Below are 15,339 nucleotides of genomic sequence, written 5' to 3'. Positions count from 1 at the left end.
TTCTTCCGGCAGAGGGCCCAAAATGCTCCCACTTTTTCATAATACTGCTTTAAGAAGAAAAATAACTTCCATCGGAACATGAACTCATAAAGACGGATTTCCACTCTGAGAGCTCCTAAATAGCTTTCATAAAGTTATATATGTATCTAAGCAACCAGTTGTGCGGCTGTATGTGATTTGTTGAGATTAACAGAGCCTGCGGGAGCTCACAATGCAGCTTTGTTGCTCAAAACAGCTTAAGACATCAAGTGACCGGAGGTGTAGAAGCTTCACGCTCTCCTCCTTTTTCTGGTCCCGATTCTCTTTCTCCAACATTTTCATTCCGCCGAGGCCGAGCGTACGCCTCCTCCACGCCACACTTGCGTCTTCAGTGGTAAGTAACAGCCGTGATACCCGGGCCGTGCTGTAGTTGACCTTGCGGTCCTCAACACGGGACAACAGATTTAGGTTCACAATATTGAATAATTCTTAGCATATTACTTCAAATGCTCGCCATAGAGGCAGACTAGTGGTTGGGAAGTCTGCCTCACAGTTCTAGGGTTCGAATCCTAGCTTCTGCCTTCCTTATGCAGGTTTTCTCGAAGACTCTAAATTGTCCATAGATGCGAATGTGAGTGTGAATAGTTTGTGAATATGTGCCCAGTGATTGACTGGCGGTCCAGAGTGTACCCAGCCCGCCTCACACCCAAAGTCAGTTGGATAGGCTCCAGCTCATTCATGACCCTATAGAAAATGAATGGATGGATGTTCGCTCTATGGGTTCATTAAAGGCTGTTTGTGTTTTTGTCTGCCGACCACAGACCGAGCTGGCTGATTGCTGATTCTGCGATCAGACGAGGCAACGGAGGCGTCCTTCATGTCAAGTCACTGCGAAACAAGGAAGAAGAAGAAGCAGCAGCAGCAGCAGCAGCGGCAATGACAGTGACCTACTCCCGCAGGGTGGCAGACGCTGGCCTCGGCACTTTCTTCCACCTGCTCCTGCGCTGGAAGGGCAGCATCTATAAACTCCTCTACAGGGAGCTTATCATCTTCACCCTTCTCTACTACTTCTTCAGCGTCGTTTATAGGTACCACTAAAACGGGCTTTCTTCACCAAATTGGAATAATCATTCTTATGCATAAGGGAATTTTTACATCTTAAAGGGATATCTAATCATCCTCTAAATTAATAAATAATCAAAGCACTTAAAATTATTATAGAACACTCTCTGGACACCTCATTAAGGTCATTAAGTACACTTCTACAGTCTAATATGATCCAATACAGGATCTGTATCTGAAAGTCTTTAAAAGCACAATAATGCTTAGATTTGCTAAACCGAAAATTGGTATCGTCCTTCAATCCCAGGTGAACATCGGAGAGAGGCGGGGTACACCCTGAACTGGTCGCCAGCCAATCACAGGGCACAAATAAACAAACAACCATTGGCACTTAAGTTCACACCTACGAGTTTTCAATTAACCTACCATGCATGTTTTTGGGATGTGGGAGGAACCTGGAGGACCCGGAGAAAACCCACACAGGCACGGGGAGAACATGCAAACTCCACATAGGGGAGGCCGGATTTGAGCCCAGGTCCTCATAACTGTGACGATGCGCTAACCAGTTATCCACCGTGCCGCCCCAAACATGACATATCTTTCCAAATACGAACTTGAAGTGCCACCTTGTAGTGCAATCTATTAGTTTCTCTGAGAGTTTGACAAGGTTGGACTCATAGTTACACTTTTGAACACAAAAGAAAATTGACTTTTGAACAGTTTCATCATTGTAATCTCAGACTTTTTTTAATGGAGCATTCACTTATATACTTTGTCAAAAGAAGCGATATTGTCTAAATTGTGCACATTTGTCATTAGGTCAACATGGTATGGTACTTAACTAACTGAACTATCTTTTCGCCACTAGGTTTGTGTTAAATGTTGAGCAGAAGAGGCTGTTTGAGAAGCTTTCCATGTACTGTGACCGCTATGCAGAGCTCATCCCAGTGTCCTTTGTTCTTGGTGAGTCACACTGATTTTCTGTAAATACAGCTTTAGCCATGCGTGAACATAATCATTTGGGAATATGTACCTGGCCAGCGTTGTAGCCGCCGAGTGTACTCTATACAGTATTATATTGGGCTTGCGGGTTCGTAAACAATAAACAATCCCAAGTGGTGGCCAACTTCCACACTGCCTTGCAGGTTTCTATGTGACCTTGGTGGTATCCCGCTGGTGGGGTCAGTTTGAAAATGTCCCCTGGCCCGATCGCCTGGCATCACTAGTGGGAGGTCACGTGCGCGGAGCCGACGAGGCCGCCAGGTTGACCAGGCGCACTCTGATGCGTTACGCCAACCTCTCTGGTGTGCTCATCTACCGCTCTGTCAGCACAGCCGTCTACAAGAGGTTCCCCACCATGGAGCACCTGGTGCAGGCAGGTACGCTATCAAATTGGAGTACTGATCCTTAGGTTAAGCACGAAACCTGGTTCAGGCACCGTGTGGCATGTTTGAACTCTTTGTCTCGTACACACAGTTGTGTACTGATGATGTAATGTAGTGCTGAGATTATGAGCAGGCTGCTGACCACCACAAAAACACTTACATAAATATAAGATGGAATATTCACAAAATTCCTATCTATGCTTTTATGTACAGTATTCTAAAGATTCTCATATGTACAAATAAATATAGTGGTACCTTGCGATACAAGTATTTTGAGATATGAGCCCTCATTTGGCCGATTTTTGCTTTGACTTGCAAGCAAAGATTTGAGGTACAAGTCTTGTATGGTGGCATTAAACTCAACTCAACTCACTTCACAACAAGCAGCAGTTTGATAGATAATGAACAATTGTTCAAGTCTTCAAAAAAGAGGCCAAATAATTGCTTCATGTTGTTTACTGCCAATCCAAGTTGAAGTTTACCTTCAAACTAAACAAAGAGAATTACACATTTTGTATTTAAAATAACCACATAGTTTTGTCCGGGGAACTAATGCTAACGTACAATGCAAAACCCCATAGATGGGTTAACGAATAGCATCGTTGTGGCAGTGTTATAACACATTAAGCAACTGATATTTGAACAAAAACGGTGGGGAAACATATGTAGACAGACAATATGACAATGCTCACTGGTATATATTATTTCTCCTCTGCGAGGAATAACTCTTCATCTATATATATCTGTATGTCTTGGTAACTATGTCGTTACTGTATGCTTTATTCAATGTGTGATGTTATAGTGTGACTTTTTTATTAAAATCACATTGCAATATTTTTTGGTTTGTTTTCGAGGGGAGGCTGGAACATATTTATGGCATTTCCACACATGGGGAAAGATGATTTGAGATACATGTGTTTTGAGTTACGAGTGTGTTCAAGGGATGAATTAAACTCTTATCTCAAGGCGCCAATGTAGTGTACTCAACAGACACTTCATTAGGTACCCCATTACAATCTAGTATCCAAAAAGTGCTGTTGCCTTTTAAAATATAATGCTTAGTTCTTAAACTGTTTTCGTTTTTTTGTGTAACTATTATTTGTATATATTCATGATTTAAGGTTTACTATCTAGATGGGATTTTGTTAGATCTCATTGGATTAAATTAGGAACTTGGACAATTTGTTCAGGTGTATCCTTTTTTTTTTTGTTCCATTTCATACAAGCTTAATACAATATGTGTTTTGTCATCTTTTGTCTTCATGTGCCCTTCAGGTTTGATGACATCAGAGGAACTCAAGCATCTGGAGGACCTGCCCTCCCCTCATAACAAGTTCTGGGTTCCCTGCATGTGGTTTGTCAGTCTGGCTTTGCGGGCCCGGACTGAGGGTCGCATCAACAACGACGTGGCTCTCACTGCCATTCTCACTGTATGTGCATTTGTTCAAACTGCGGGAGGGAACAGCTTGGAAAACATATTTATAAACAATGGTTTTTTTGTTTTTTTTGTTCTTCACTATTTAGGAGTTGAACAGTTTACGTGCAAAGTGCATGAAGCTGTATGGATACGACTGGATTAGCCTGCCTCTCGTCTATACTCAGGTTCTGTTTCTGTTTACATCTGCAATATAAGGTGTCAGACATGTACAGGATAATATTTGGCTTCACAAAGCTCAATTTCAGCCTCCCTGAAGCTTGATCACCTTTGTGATGATTGTTCACCTTGGCTTTGGTAGTCATGCGGTAAACTACATTAATTTAGAAAGGTACACAGCTGGCAGGACAAATGAGTTCAGAGACAAGGCACAAATCTGGGGAACAGGGACAAGGGTGCAACGTAAAGACTGAAATGCAACAAAAGCAACTTTCTCCCAACTGTGATTGTTGTATGGTACTTAGGTGGCGACAGTGGCAGTCTACAGCTTCTTCCTGGCTTGTCTGATTGGTCGTCAGTTTTTGGATCCGGCCCGAGGCTACCCTGGTCACGACCTGGACTTCTATGTGCCTGTATTCACGCTGTTGCAGTTTTTTTTCTATGTTGGCTGGCTGAAGGTCTGATGCTACAGATTAGTTCATCGAGTCTGTTTGACGACCGGTCCTTGTCTGATCGCGTCCTGCTTTCAGGTGGCTGAGCAACTTATCAATCCTTTTGGCGAAGACGATGACGACTTTGAGACCAACTGGCTCGTTGATCGCAATTTACAGGTTCTGATGCTATCCGTGATATGTTCATCTAAGTCAGTGATTCCGAACAGAACCAGTGTTCCAGGGAAATGATCCAGTTTCCCTAAGTGATTGGTCTAGTGTAATGTAAAATACACGCCTTGGCTCAAAAACGGTTGGGAAACACTGAATTAGGTCAGGAAAAAAAGGATGCGTGTCTGTACTAGCTGTGTTCTATTGTGTTCCAGGTATCTTTGTTGTCTGTGGATGAGATGTACGACAGCCTCCCTCTGGTTGAGAAGGACATGTACTGGAATGAGTCCGAGCCTCGCCCTCCCTACACCACTGCCAGCGCTGATCACTGTAAACCGTCATTCATGGGCTCTGCTCTGGATATCAGGTACGTTTAAACAGCCACCAACAATTGGTACAGTACACCTACACAATCTAATGAACTACAATGGAGCTGTGTCAAAAATGCCTTTACAAAGAATGATGCTCTGTTTTGATTGACAACACTGTTGGTGATGTATTAATGTAATTATGGCTGTGTTTGGAATCATTAATTCATTCCCTACTCCCTAATAATCACAATACAGTACAGGCATTTTGATGTAATGGCCTATATTTTCAAACAGTAATTACGTCATTGCTGTTGGTCAGCTGGTGGACCTTCCGTAATAAATATTGAACAAATAAATACAGTAACAGCAGCACGGTGGACGACTGGTTAGAGCGTCTGCCTCACAGTTCTGAGGACCGGGGATCAATCCCCGGCCCTGCCTGTGTGGCGTTTGTATGTTGTTCCCCGTGCCTGCGTGGATTTTCTTCAGGCACTCCGGTTTCCTCCCACATCCCAAAAACATGCACGGTAGGTTACTTGACAAGAAAATGGATGGATAAATACAATAACATTTTGTTTTAAGATGAGTGTATTTTACAAAATTAATACAAAGCAGTTTGTCCATCCGTATTGTGATGCATTAGTCTACTGATATTAAAGATATTTTATTGTCACAATTCATAAATTTGTCTTCTGCTAAAAATCAAACGTTGTTTTCCTGTATGAGCACAATGCATCATGGGACTTGCTGCTTTTCTAGTGACCATCGGTTGGTCACTACTTTTCAAGATGCATTGTGGGATAGTCACTACAAATAGCGCTAACAAATGGCAAACTCATTAGAGTGGTGCCTTGAGAAACAAGAGACTCGACTTAGCTGGCAAAAGTTTTTCCGCTTAGCTGGCAATGGAAAACACCATTGACACCAAAACGTTTAGCATCAATAGTCGTGATTTTGGAAGCAACGGATATTTGAACACAAACAATGAAGCAACACATGTAGACAGTCACAAGCATTTATTCTTTGTCCTCCACGAAAAACGACAATATTACAACATCTTATCGGTCACTTAGATTAGTCGAAGATTCTTCTCTCTTTGTGTCTGCATAAGTGTTTTATACTCTTTCCTGGTGGCCAAGGCGGTCACACAAGCAGCAGCACAATGAATTGGAGTGTAGCATCATTACGCAGACTGTTTATTTTCATTCTAGTTAATTGTTATTACTCTGTTTTTATAAAGTACAATATCAAAGAGTGCTATTTTTCGTAATTAAAAACACAATCATTTTTGTTTTGGTGGGAGGGTGCAATGGATTAATGACATTTCATTTCAATGGGGATTTGAGATACAAGTGTGGTCACGGAACCAATTAAACGAATTCAATTCCTATCTTAAGGCACCACTGTATAGAGGACTACAGTGGCATGAAAAAGTATTCGCCCCCTTCTTAAATTCTTGTATTTTTGCACAGTTTCCCCACTTGAATGATCTGAAAAATGTAAGTGGCGAAACTATGGAAAAATATAAGAATTTAGAAGGGGGCCAATACTTTTTCACAGCACTGTATATAGTGGATCGGGGAGTGATTCTGAACACAGCCATTGTCTTCATTGTTACGGTGACATTGTTGTACTCTCTAGTGTTCCTAAAGAGGAGATGGAGTTTCAGTCCAATTTGGAGCAGATTAAAGAAAATGAGGAAGCCAACTACTCCACCCCGCTGTTGGGAGGTCTGGGTCGCTTTCTGGGTGTTCAGTCCCCCAGCTTCCCTCGCTCTTCTCGGGTCTCTCTGCTACGCCGACGCCCCGGAGCACCGCTGAGTCGCTTCCCCCTTTACCTACACACACAGGCTCCATCGGTCGCAAACCAAGCCCGCCTGCCCTTGAACGCAGAGCGAGATCAGGATTACGCCTTCTCCGGCTTGCCCTTGTATGAGAGACCGGGTTTCTACAGTTGCCCCCAAACGCCCATCCACTGTGTGCCCCCCGCGGTGGCCCGACTTCGACCTGCCCGGCGGCCTAAAAATGAATGGGATCGCAGCTGCAGCTCCCTCGCTCCTCCGGCGGTGGGCTCACAGCTGCTGCCACCCGACACCCCCAATCACATCCCGCCACCACCATCGTCGGCTTTCCCCTGGCTGAGCGAGGACGGCGAGACCCCGCCCGCCCCGACCTTCTCCTTCCCCGACCCTCCGCCCGAGCTTTGCCCCATATCGAAACTCAGGCGCGGGCATGGCCTGCTGTCTCGCCGGCCTCCGCCTCCGTGCCTGACGCTGGACGCCTTGTCATCCGCCGACAGCCAGGCAGGACCCACGAGCGCCAGAACGACGGGAAGTGGGGGAGAAAGGGTGTTCTCATTCACCCCTCCCTCCCGTCACGGGCCAGCAAATCCAAGTAATCCCAACAGTAGCTCGAGCAGCATTAATGTGACGAGCAGCAATGGCGCCGGCACAGCAGGAAGTCTTTGCAATGGCACCAATCTTAGTAGCTTTGGTAACTTTGCCAACAATGTGAAGGCAAGCAACGGCGGGCTGAATAACCTGACCGCTTCCAGTGCGTCACCGTCACAGCAAGAAGCCAATCAGCAAAATTCCCCCAATGATTCTGGAATCTCATTGGCTGAAGGAGACCTGCTGGGCGTGCTAGTAGATGATGGCGGGAACAAAGCAGCTGCCAGCAGGAAGCAGGACTGAGAAGAATGCAGTTTGTATGTCACATGCCAATCCACACACAGAACTATTTTAGGTGTATTAAACTCAACTGGAGCCTTATAAACAGCAAGTAATCTCTACTTACTGGTGAGTGCTTACAGAACAATTAACCTACTTGTGATGTACAAAGCACCTTAAAATATTTCAGTGTTAACATATGGGGAAGAAATAAAAACATACGAAGGCCAAGTGTGGATTACTTAAAACTACAGGGTTTAAGATTGTTACTTGCATCGTTTTTTTTGCATTAACTTGAACAGCAGTGGGGTTTTTTCCCCCAATGAAAAACGTGAAATAGTTTTTTGTTGCTTTATTTACTTCATACAGGGAAACAATATGTACATGTATTCTGCTCGTAGAGGTTTACAATAAATATTAACCCAGTTTATTATAACAGCCAAAAATATTCCAGCCAGCCTACAACCAGAAAATGTAGCATTTTTATATTAATATTTTCTTAAATATCCGTTGATTTGTTTTTCGTGAAACAGAAAAATATTCCGCTAATCTTATATTTTTGTATGTTTTATAACGCCTGTATGTGTTACAAGTGTATAACTGACATGTTCATAATGACTTTTCCTGGGAAACAAACTGTCATGATTCTCTTCACCTTTTTAGGATGCACAATCAAGTGTAACAAGATACGTAGCATGGTTCTCGCTCTCCCACCCCGCTCCCTTCCTCCCTCTCTCAAAGTCAGGATGATTTGATTTCTCATCTCAAGCATCAATTACCAGACAAACGTAGAGGGCAGATGTACTGGGATGGCCGCGTATGTTCGTAAACACACTTTTACACACTTTTGAGAAACATGCCCAAATCATTTGAAAAAGCAGCATAAATAAGAAACCATTACAGCGCCGATAAGCACATAAAACACGTTCAATTGTGCTCTCCGAATATCATGAGTGAGGTGAGGGAGAGGACGTGGACACGCAGTTGTGAGTGGCTTATGTGCCCTCCTCGGCCATGGTGTGTTTGTCAAAGAGGTACTCGGCCATGCCGTTCTGCGGCGCTCCCATCCGCTGCAGGTTCGACACCCAGTCTGCGAGTTGCTTGATAGACTTGACCTGCTCGTCCAGATAGTGTGTCTCAATGAAGTCACATAGCTGTAGGGACATTAAAAAACACACAAAAAAAGAGGTGGACTCTATATAACAAGTTTTTTTTTAGCTAATGTCAAAGTTGTAAAGTTGGTCAAGAAAAGAGCCCTTTTACATTGCAGACCGGTTCATGCAGCCACTGTGCGCTGCCATGTCATTCTGAATCTGTTGAACTTGTCCATGCAACTTGCTGGACTGTTTCTTTTGCCAACCATATCTAAACGGCTCCAGCTGACGTACACAGCACAGTTGCCTGCTGTTATATTGTGTTTTTGTGTATTATAGACGGTCTCTATAGTCGCAACCTGATAGTGGTCGTATTAAGGGCCTCAAGTCGGGTGTGCCCCCTTTATATCCAACACAATGAACGCACAATACAAGTACTGCAACATTTGATGAATTTGTACACTTTGTCTGCACATTGACGAATCTCATTTGCAATCGAGGTGTCGTAACAAATCTGTTGGGGTGTAATATTGCTGCCGTGATAGCTTAAATTCCTCGCAGGATTAATATAACATACTTGACTCATGGTGACACCGACTGTTACATGAAAACATCTCTGACAATATCAGTCTAAAGTGAGCATTGGTATCTTTCTCAGGGCACATTTGTTCTTGCTTCAGGCTCATATAAGCTTGAGCAGGTGTGCCTGATGTTGTGACCAGTGTGTGAAGCCTTCGAGTGAAGAGAGTGTGTGACACCAACGTGTGGATCGCTGTGCTGCGCTGCCATTTCCTGTAGTTCCAGCAAGGATCGATTTACGCTTTTCTCCAGCTGCAGGGCACACTCCAAAGCCTCGAGGCCGCTCCCCCATTCATCTCGGTCAGGTTTCTTTTATGCATGTATGGAAAGACACTCTATTGGCTTTGGCTCTTATTTCACATTGATTCTGCAATAACAAATGTAGTCAGGGAAACATAAAATGATGCCTTACATTTGTCTAGAAATGAGTATGTTAATATGGAGACATATTTTGCTTCCCGTATACAAGGAAGTGTAGTAAAGCCCAAGTGTTCATAGGTTAACTTCATCCCACTGAGACTGCATGAGATAATGTAAAAAGGTGGGGTAATGATGATACCTTGATATCCTGCAGGAAAATCTTTCCCCCCCTCTTGTTCTGGAAATTCAGTAGCTTCTCGGCATGCTCGCGCTCCTCTTTGGACTGGGCGCTAAAAAACTTGGCAAAATGTGGCAGGGCTTTATCATCTCTCTCAAAATAATATGCCTAAAAAGAAGAAAATCATTGTTCATCGTTGAGCAAGACGTTATACTGATTAGTGAATACCTTACCATTGAGAGATAAACATAAGACGCATACAGCTCAAGATTTATCTGCCTGTTAATGGCAGCCTCGCAGTCCTGGTGAAAGTTTTGCCGGATTTGGGAAGCCATCTCTGGACTTGTCTTAAAAGTGAAGAGAACAAAAGTGAACTGATATTCCGGTCTGATCTGGCTTGTTACTAAAAATACACATTGCAGACACCTTCAGTACAACAAATGCAACACTTGAAACCAACTGTAGGCACCAATGACAAAAGTGATGTCAACTTCATGTCTACACTGACACCTACAGATAAAAATGCCCCCTTCGTCATCACCTGTTGGTGTCAGACTGTCATTTTTGACTCCTAAACGCAATATATATGCTTTTAAAAAGAATGCGCACAAATAAACACAACAATTTTGGGATAGTCGGCTTTGGGGTGACATTTCTGCATGAACCTAAATTGCACTACAACCTTTTACAGCTGAACATATTTTAACCTTCTCGGAACTTCTGAATGCGCCTCCAATTTTTCATTGTTTCAGTACATTTTGCATAACTTGCAGTTCTCTAACAAGGAGCTGAATACACATTACATGGTTGTTTGATCCATGATCAATACATTTTCAAGGACATCCACTTCCAAACCTGCTGAAGAAACTCTGTGCCACTCTTAGCTCAGTGGCCACTTCCCTCTGAGGACATCATGTTTGAAACCTCATCGAAGAAAAGGAAAAGTATAATGAAGAGGATTGTTTAAATCCAATTCTAATTGAACCAGGAAATGTTTTGGTCCATTCATGGCTCAAACACCTGTTGGGAATTTTTCCACTCAGCTCCTGTTCTCTAAAACAGCAAGTTGCGCAAAAAGTAGTGAAACATTGAACAGTTGGCCGTGCATTCAAATGTTTATACAAGTCAAAATTCAATTCACATGTAAAGGTTATGGTGCATTTGAGGTTCATCCTGAAATTTCACCCAGACGTCTCTCAATTTTTTTGGTGAGCAGTGTACAACGCAATGCCATTTAAGACCATAGGTAAATACATTACTCTTAATTAACCCTCATTTTGTGCATGTTTTCAGAGAGCTTCACTATGGTAGATGTTACTTTATTCTATTTTTAATGAAGACCTTAACCGAACTATATTCTACATCCAATTGACTTTCGTTAAGAAAGTGAACTATGAGTGAACTGGCCCTTTAAGAGTAGTGCGTCCATTAAATTCAACCAGCTCACCTATCACATTGTGTCAAGCTACTTTTGAACAGTGCTTGCTCAAACTAGACTTAGCACACCCCATCACTCGAACTCGCTCGTTTGAACAAAACGCATTTATTTCCACGACGATAGCGATAGTAGAGAGCTGAGAGTGAGGGGGCTCAGAATGACATACACGGTACCTCGCGTCGACGTGTTCCCACCGCGGTCCTTGTAACGTAATAAACGACGAGGTCAAGGTTACAACGACGTCCTCATCCAAACCAGACGCCCCCACTACGGCTATGACGAAAGCACTCGTGGGAGGAGTCAACATCGCAGATTGATCACAAAAGGGGAATGTCATGACATACATGGGGCCCCAATCAGAGGACCCTTATGACTGTGAAACAAAAAAAAAAATAATAAAAATAAAAGTTTCATCGCTTCAACATATTATTACTTATACACAACAAATTGATAGATAATTCATTCTGAAATGAGAAGCCCATAATATTTAACTATCAGAAAGTTGTTTTTTTCCCCCCATGCCCCTTTAGGGGCTCTGTATTCTAGTCTTTATGGTTAAAAAAAATAAAAATCTACTAAATGTATGACATTGGAGTAAATAGGTGTGTATCATTTTGATTCTTTAATAATACATTACACTTACATAGCGATTATCTAGGCATTCGTAGATACACTTTACAATTTCATCCATTATTCATTCTCACTTGGTGGCCTGTGTGGAGTTTGTATGTTCTGCCCGTGCCTGCGTGGGTTTCCTCCCACATCCCAAAAACATGCATGGTAGGTTAATTGACAACTCTAAATTGCCCGTAGGTGTGCATGTGAGTGCGAATGGCTGTTTGTTTGTATGTGCCCTGTGATTGGCTGGCAACCAGTTCAAGGTGTACCCGGCCTCCTGCCCGATGATAGCTGGGATAGGCTCCAGCACCCCCGCGACACTAGTGAGAAGCGGCTCAGAAAATCTGCTAGATTCTACAGAGCCTAGAACTGAATGTGGGGAATTTGAATGTTGGGACTATGACAGGAAAATCTCAGGAGTTGGTTGACATGATGATTAGGAGAAAGGTTGATATATTGTGTGTACAGGAGACCAGGTGGAAAGGCAGTGAGGAATTGGGGAATATAGTGTAACATTTGTTTCCTGTCAACCAGGGCTAAACCCACCCCCGCCCCCAAAAAAATACAGTTTGGGAAAAAAAAAATAATAATAAAATAAAGGACAAACTGATAAGTGTCAATAGTTGAAATTTTTTTAATACATTCTGCAACATTCAACACAAATGTATTATTATAAAAACAGAAAAACTTTTATTGGAAAGAATTTCAAATAGAAAAAACTGTGTACAGTTTTACTACATCAGTGTTTATTTACATTAGGGGGGGAGTGCCAAACAGCAGAGCTGGTGCGTTTAAAGTAGCGTGGTTTGCTCTTGTAAAACAGGTTCTCCAGTTTTGGTGGCTCGATTGGTCCAAAGAAAGAGTCCAAGTCAGGAGGATTGAAGTACTGCTTCATAATGATCTGCTGTAGCTTGGGGCCTGGGAGGAAGATCAGATATTATTCATAAAATGGGCAATAAATGTTATTCATATATACATTACATAGCATAAACATCTATATTAAAGGTCCCATATTTTTTCTATTTAGATCTCCATAGAGTGACTCCCTAACATAGATTTAATATAAAAGTGTCAATTAAAAACAAAAACAAGAAAACCCTTGGTTTTGCCATACGAGTGTCCAGAAAAAAACCCTCTGACAGCTACTCCTAAGCTAAGACCGCCCCCCCCCCAATATGAGCATATACCGACACACACCCTTTTTATCTTTTTTTTTTTTTTTTTTAATATTTGATTTAAATTAGTTTCATTCAATGCTGCCCTTTTTTTCTTCTTCGTTTCTTGTCGCTGGTACATGCTGCAATTTCATTTCCCCTCACAGTATATATATATATATATATATATATATATTTTTTTTTTTTTTAAAAACAAGTATAAAATTATATAGCAGTAAAGACTAAGAATCACAATGATAACACTACAAATTTATCAAAAATAATGCTTCACCTTTGTCATATACAAAGGTTCAATGATACTTCATACATACCTTCAGCCCAAGATGGAATGGGCTTTCTCGGATCAGACTCGTCATCTGTAGAATCATCACTGTTTTGGTCCATTCCGTAGTTCTCTAGATTGTTGGTCAGAGTTAAAGTTTTGCTGCCACCATTAGGAGTGATAGAGTATGACTGTGGTGATTTCTGCCCAGGAAGAAACACACTGTGAGAATCTGCAGAAAATATCTCAATGTACAGTGGAACCCCGATATAACAGATATTGGATACAACAGACCGTCGAGACTGAACAATGTGTACAAAAATAGTTTCCATTTGTCACTTAAACTCCTGTTGACAAAGTCTGTTAGTTCCAAAAACTCAAAAGACATATATATATATATAGATAGATAGATATATCTAGAGAGAGAGAGAGAAATATCTGCAGTGTTGACTGAGGAATACAAAAGAAGTCTGAGTCTTGAACATGCTATTTTTGGTACAGTAATTTTTTTTTTTTTTTTTTTGTGAAGCCATTTACCTTTGGAACTAGATAGCACACAAATTCCTCACGTGACTCATCTATGACGTACTTCAACAATGTCACCATGACCAAGTACACCGGTTTAGTAAGTTTGGATAAAATGTGAAACTTTCTAACACTTTCAAACTTTTTTTTTTTTTTTTTTTTTTTAATATTTAGTTATAACTTTGTACTGTACTGGGCATTTTAGGCCATGAAAAAAAAACCCTGACAAAACAATTTTGGACTGTACAGTAATATGCGTGCATACAACCTAAAGGAAAAGGAAAAAAAAAAAAAAAAAAAGTGCTTCAATGTAACGGACAGTAGGCTATATCAGACGACCCCCCACGCCTCCATTAGCCCGTTCTATCGAGGTTCCAATGTACATTTAAATGGAACGCAAATGCTACATGTGCCTGGAATTCATAATTCTCATATTTACCTCAATATCCACAGTGATGTTGAGGCTGCTGCCTTTTGCTGCAGGTGTGCTCATCACAGATCGCTGCCAAATGAAAAGAAAACAAGACATGTCCATCATTGCTCTTTAACAAAGAGCAGAGTCTTGGGTCTGTGTACTTTGCGGCCATTCCTTTTTCCTTCTAATGTAGGAAAAGGGGGAGGGGGGAAAGAAGACGGAAATAATCCTATTCTATATATGTAAATAAAACGGGAAACGACTATTTTCATTTTGATGTGTGTAAACAAAAAAACGGGAACCAACTCGTCTCCCATTTCTTGTTTGATTTGATTTTTGATCTGATTTTCTATTAGGTGTTTAACACAAATAAAAATATGAATAAAATGCAACCGTAATTATTTTCCTCAAGCTTGTTTTGTGCAGCTTTAAATCTTTATCGGCAGTATGGATTTTAAGCAGCCGCAGTAGAAGAAGGTCTTACGGGTCAAGACAAAGCCATCTTGAGGAAAGGAATTAGTCGAAGGAAATCAGAAAACGGCTCAATTTGCGTTTTTCAATTTCCAAACAAGAAACTGTAATTGACTCACTACCTGTTTTTTGTTTGTATCAAAACAAAACGAAAATAGGATCGTTTCCTGTTTTTGTTTACGTACATCAAAACAAAAATAGGGTTGTTTCTGGTTTTCCTACATGAGAAGGAAAAAGTAATGGCCACAAAGTACACAGACAGTCATGAACAGGACTTCAGGAAAATTCTGCCCATTAAGGCCATCTCTTAACATTGTCAGGAAGCGGAATTGATGCCCAATTCAGATTTTTTTCAAATTAAAATCAATCTTTTTATGTAGTCGTTCACATTACAAAAACAAATGTGACTTCTACTGGAGACTGAATGCGTCCATGTCACATGCATGCACACAAAACAGGAGGTCACATTGTGCCTCTCGTAGGTCTTGTCATGACGCATTTGTGGTCGTTTCAAGGAATTTGTGCAACAGGAGCCAACATTTTCTTATATTTATCAGTTCTAAAGCATCTTTTTGCCACTGACTGTTTTCTGCTCCTTTGAGTACCGTTTGCTTTTGTGGCGT

General features: G+C 41.7%; 3 protein-coding genes across 6 annotated transcripts in view; 1 reads left to right on the top strand and 2 right to left on the bottom strand.

The window, feature by feature from the left end:
• The first annotated feature begins 14 nt into the window (after positions 1 to 14).
• best1 (bestrophin 1) lies at positions 15 to 7,827 on the top strand. The gene is made up of 10 exons (XM_061774637.1): positions 15 to 373; positions 801 to 1,067; positions 1,910 to 2,004; positions 2,187 to 2,420; positions 3,702 to 3,856; positions 3,951 to 4,028; positions 4,326 to 4,478; positions 4,551 to 4,631; positions 4,838 to 4,989; positions 6,575 to 7,827. Exons 2-10 carry the CDS (start codon positions 916 to 918, stop codon positions 7,623 to 7,625), a joined length of 2,151 nt encoding a protein of 716 aa, XP_061630621.1. The 5' UTR covers positions 15 to 373; positions 801 to 915; the 3' UTR covers positions 7,626 to 7,827.
• Positions 7,828 to 7,938: 111 nt separating this feature from the next.
• fth1b (ferritin, heavy polypeptide 1b) lies at positions 7,939 to 11,548 on the bottom strand. The gene is made up of 5 exons (XM_061774641.1): positions 11,424 to 11,548; positions 10,046 to 10,159; positions 9,834 to 9,980; positions 9,458 to 9,583; positions 7,939 to 8,755 (listed from the first exon to the last, which is right to left on the bottom strand). The coding sequence occupies exons 2-5, from the start codon at positions 10,145 to 10,147 to the stop codon at positions 8,597 to 8,599; spliced, it is 534 nt and encodes a 177-aa protein (XP_061630625.1). The 5' UTR covers positions 10,148 to 10,159; positions 11,424 to 11,548; the 3' UTR covers positions 7,939 to 8,596.
• Positions 11,549 to 12,478: 930 nt separating this feature from the next.
• The window catches only part of incenp (inner centromere protein), a 29,303-nt gene continuing 26,442 nt past the window's right edge, over positions 12,479 to 15,339 (bottom strand). For all 4 annotated transcript variants that reach the window (XM_061774633.1, XM_061774635.1, XM_061774634.1 and 1 more), the window contains 3 exons: positions 14,270 to 14,332; positions 13,355 to 13,508; positions 12,479 to 12,786 (listed from right to left, as the gene is read on the bottom strand). In XM_061774633.1, the coding sequence (XP_061630617.1) occupies positions 12,608 to 12,786; positions 13,355 to 13,508; positions 14,270 to 14,332 (396 nt within the window). In that variant the 3' untranslated portion in view covers positions 12,479 to 12,607. The remainder of the gene's footprint in view (positions 12,787 to 13,354; positions 13,509 to 14,269; positions 14,333 to 15,339) is intronic.

This window comes from Phyllopteryx taeniolatus, chromosome 5 (assembly GCF_024500385.1).
Source record: "Phyllopteryx taeniolatus isolate TA_2022b chromosome 5, UOR_Ptae_1.2, whole genome shotgun sequence".
NCBI classification, from domain to species: Eukaryota; Metazoa; Chordata; class Actinopteri; order Syngnathiformes; family Syngnathidae; genus Phyllopteryx; species Phyllopteryx taeniolatus.
This window is presented reverse-complemented; position numbering and strand designations above follow the sequence as displayed.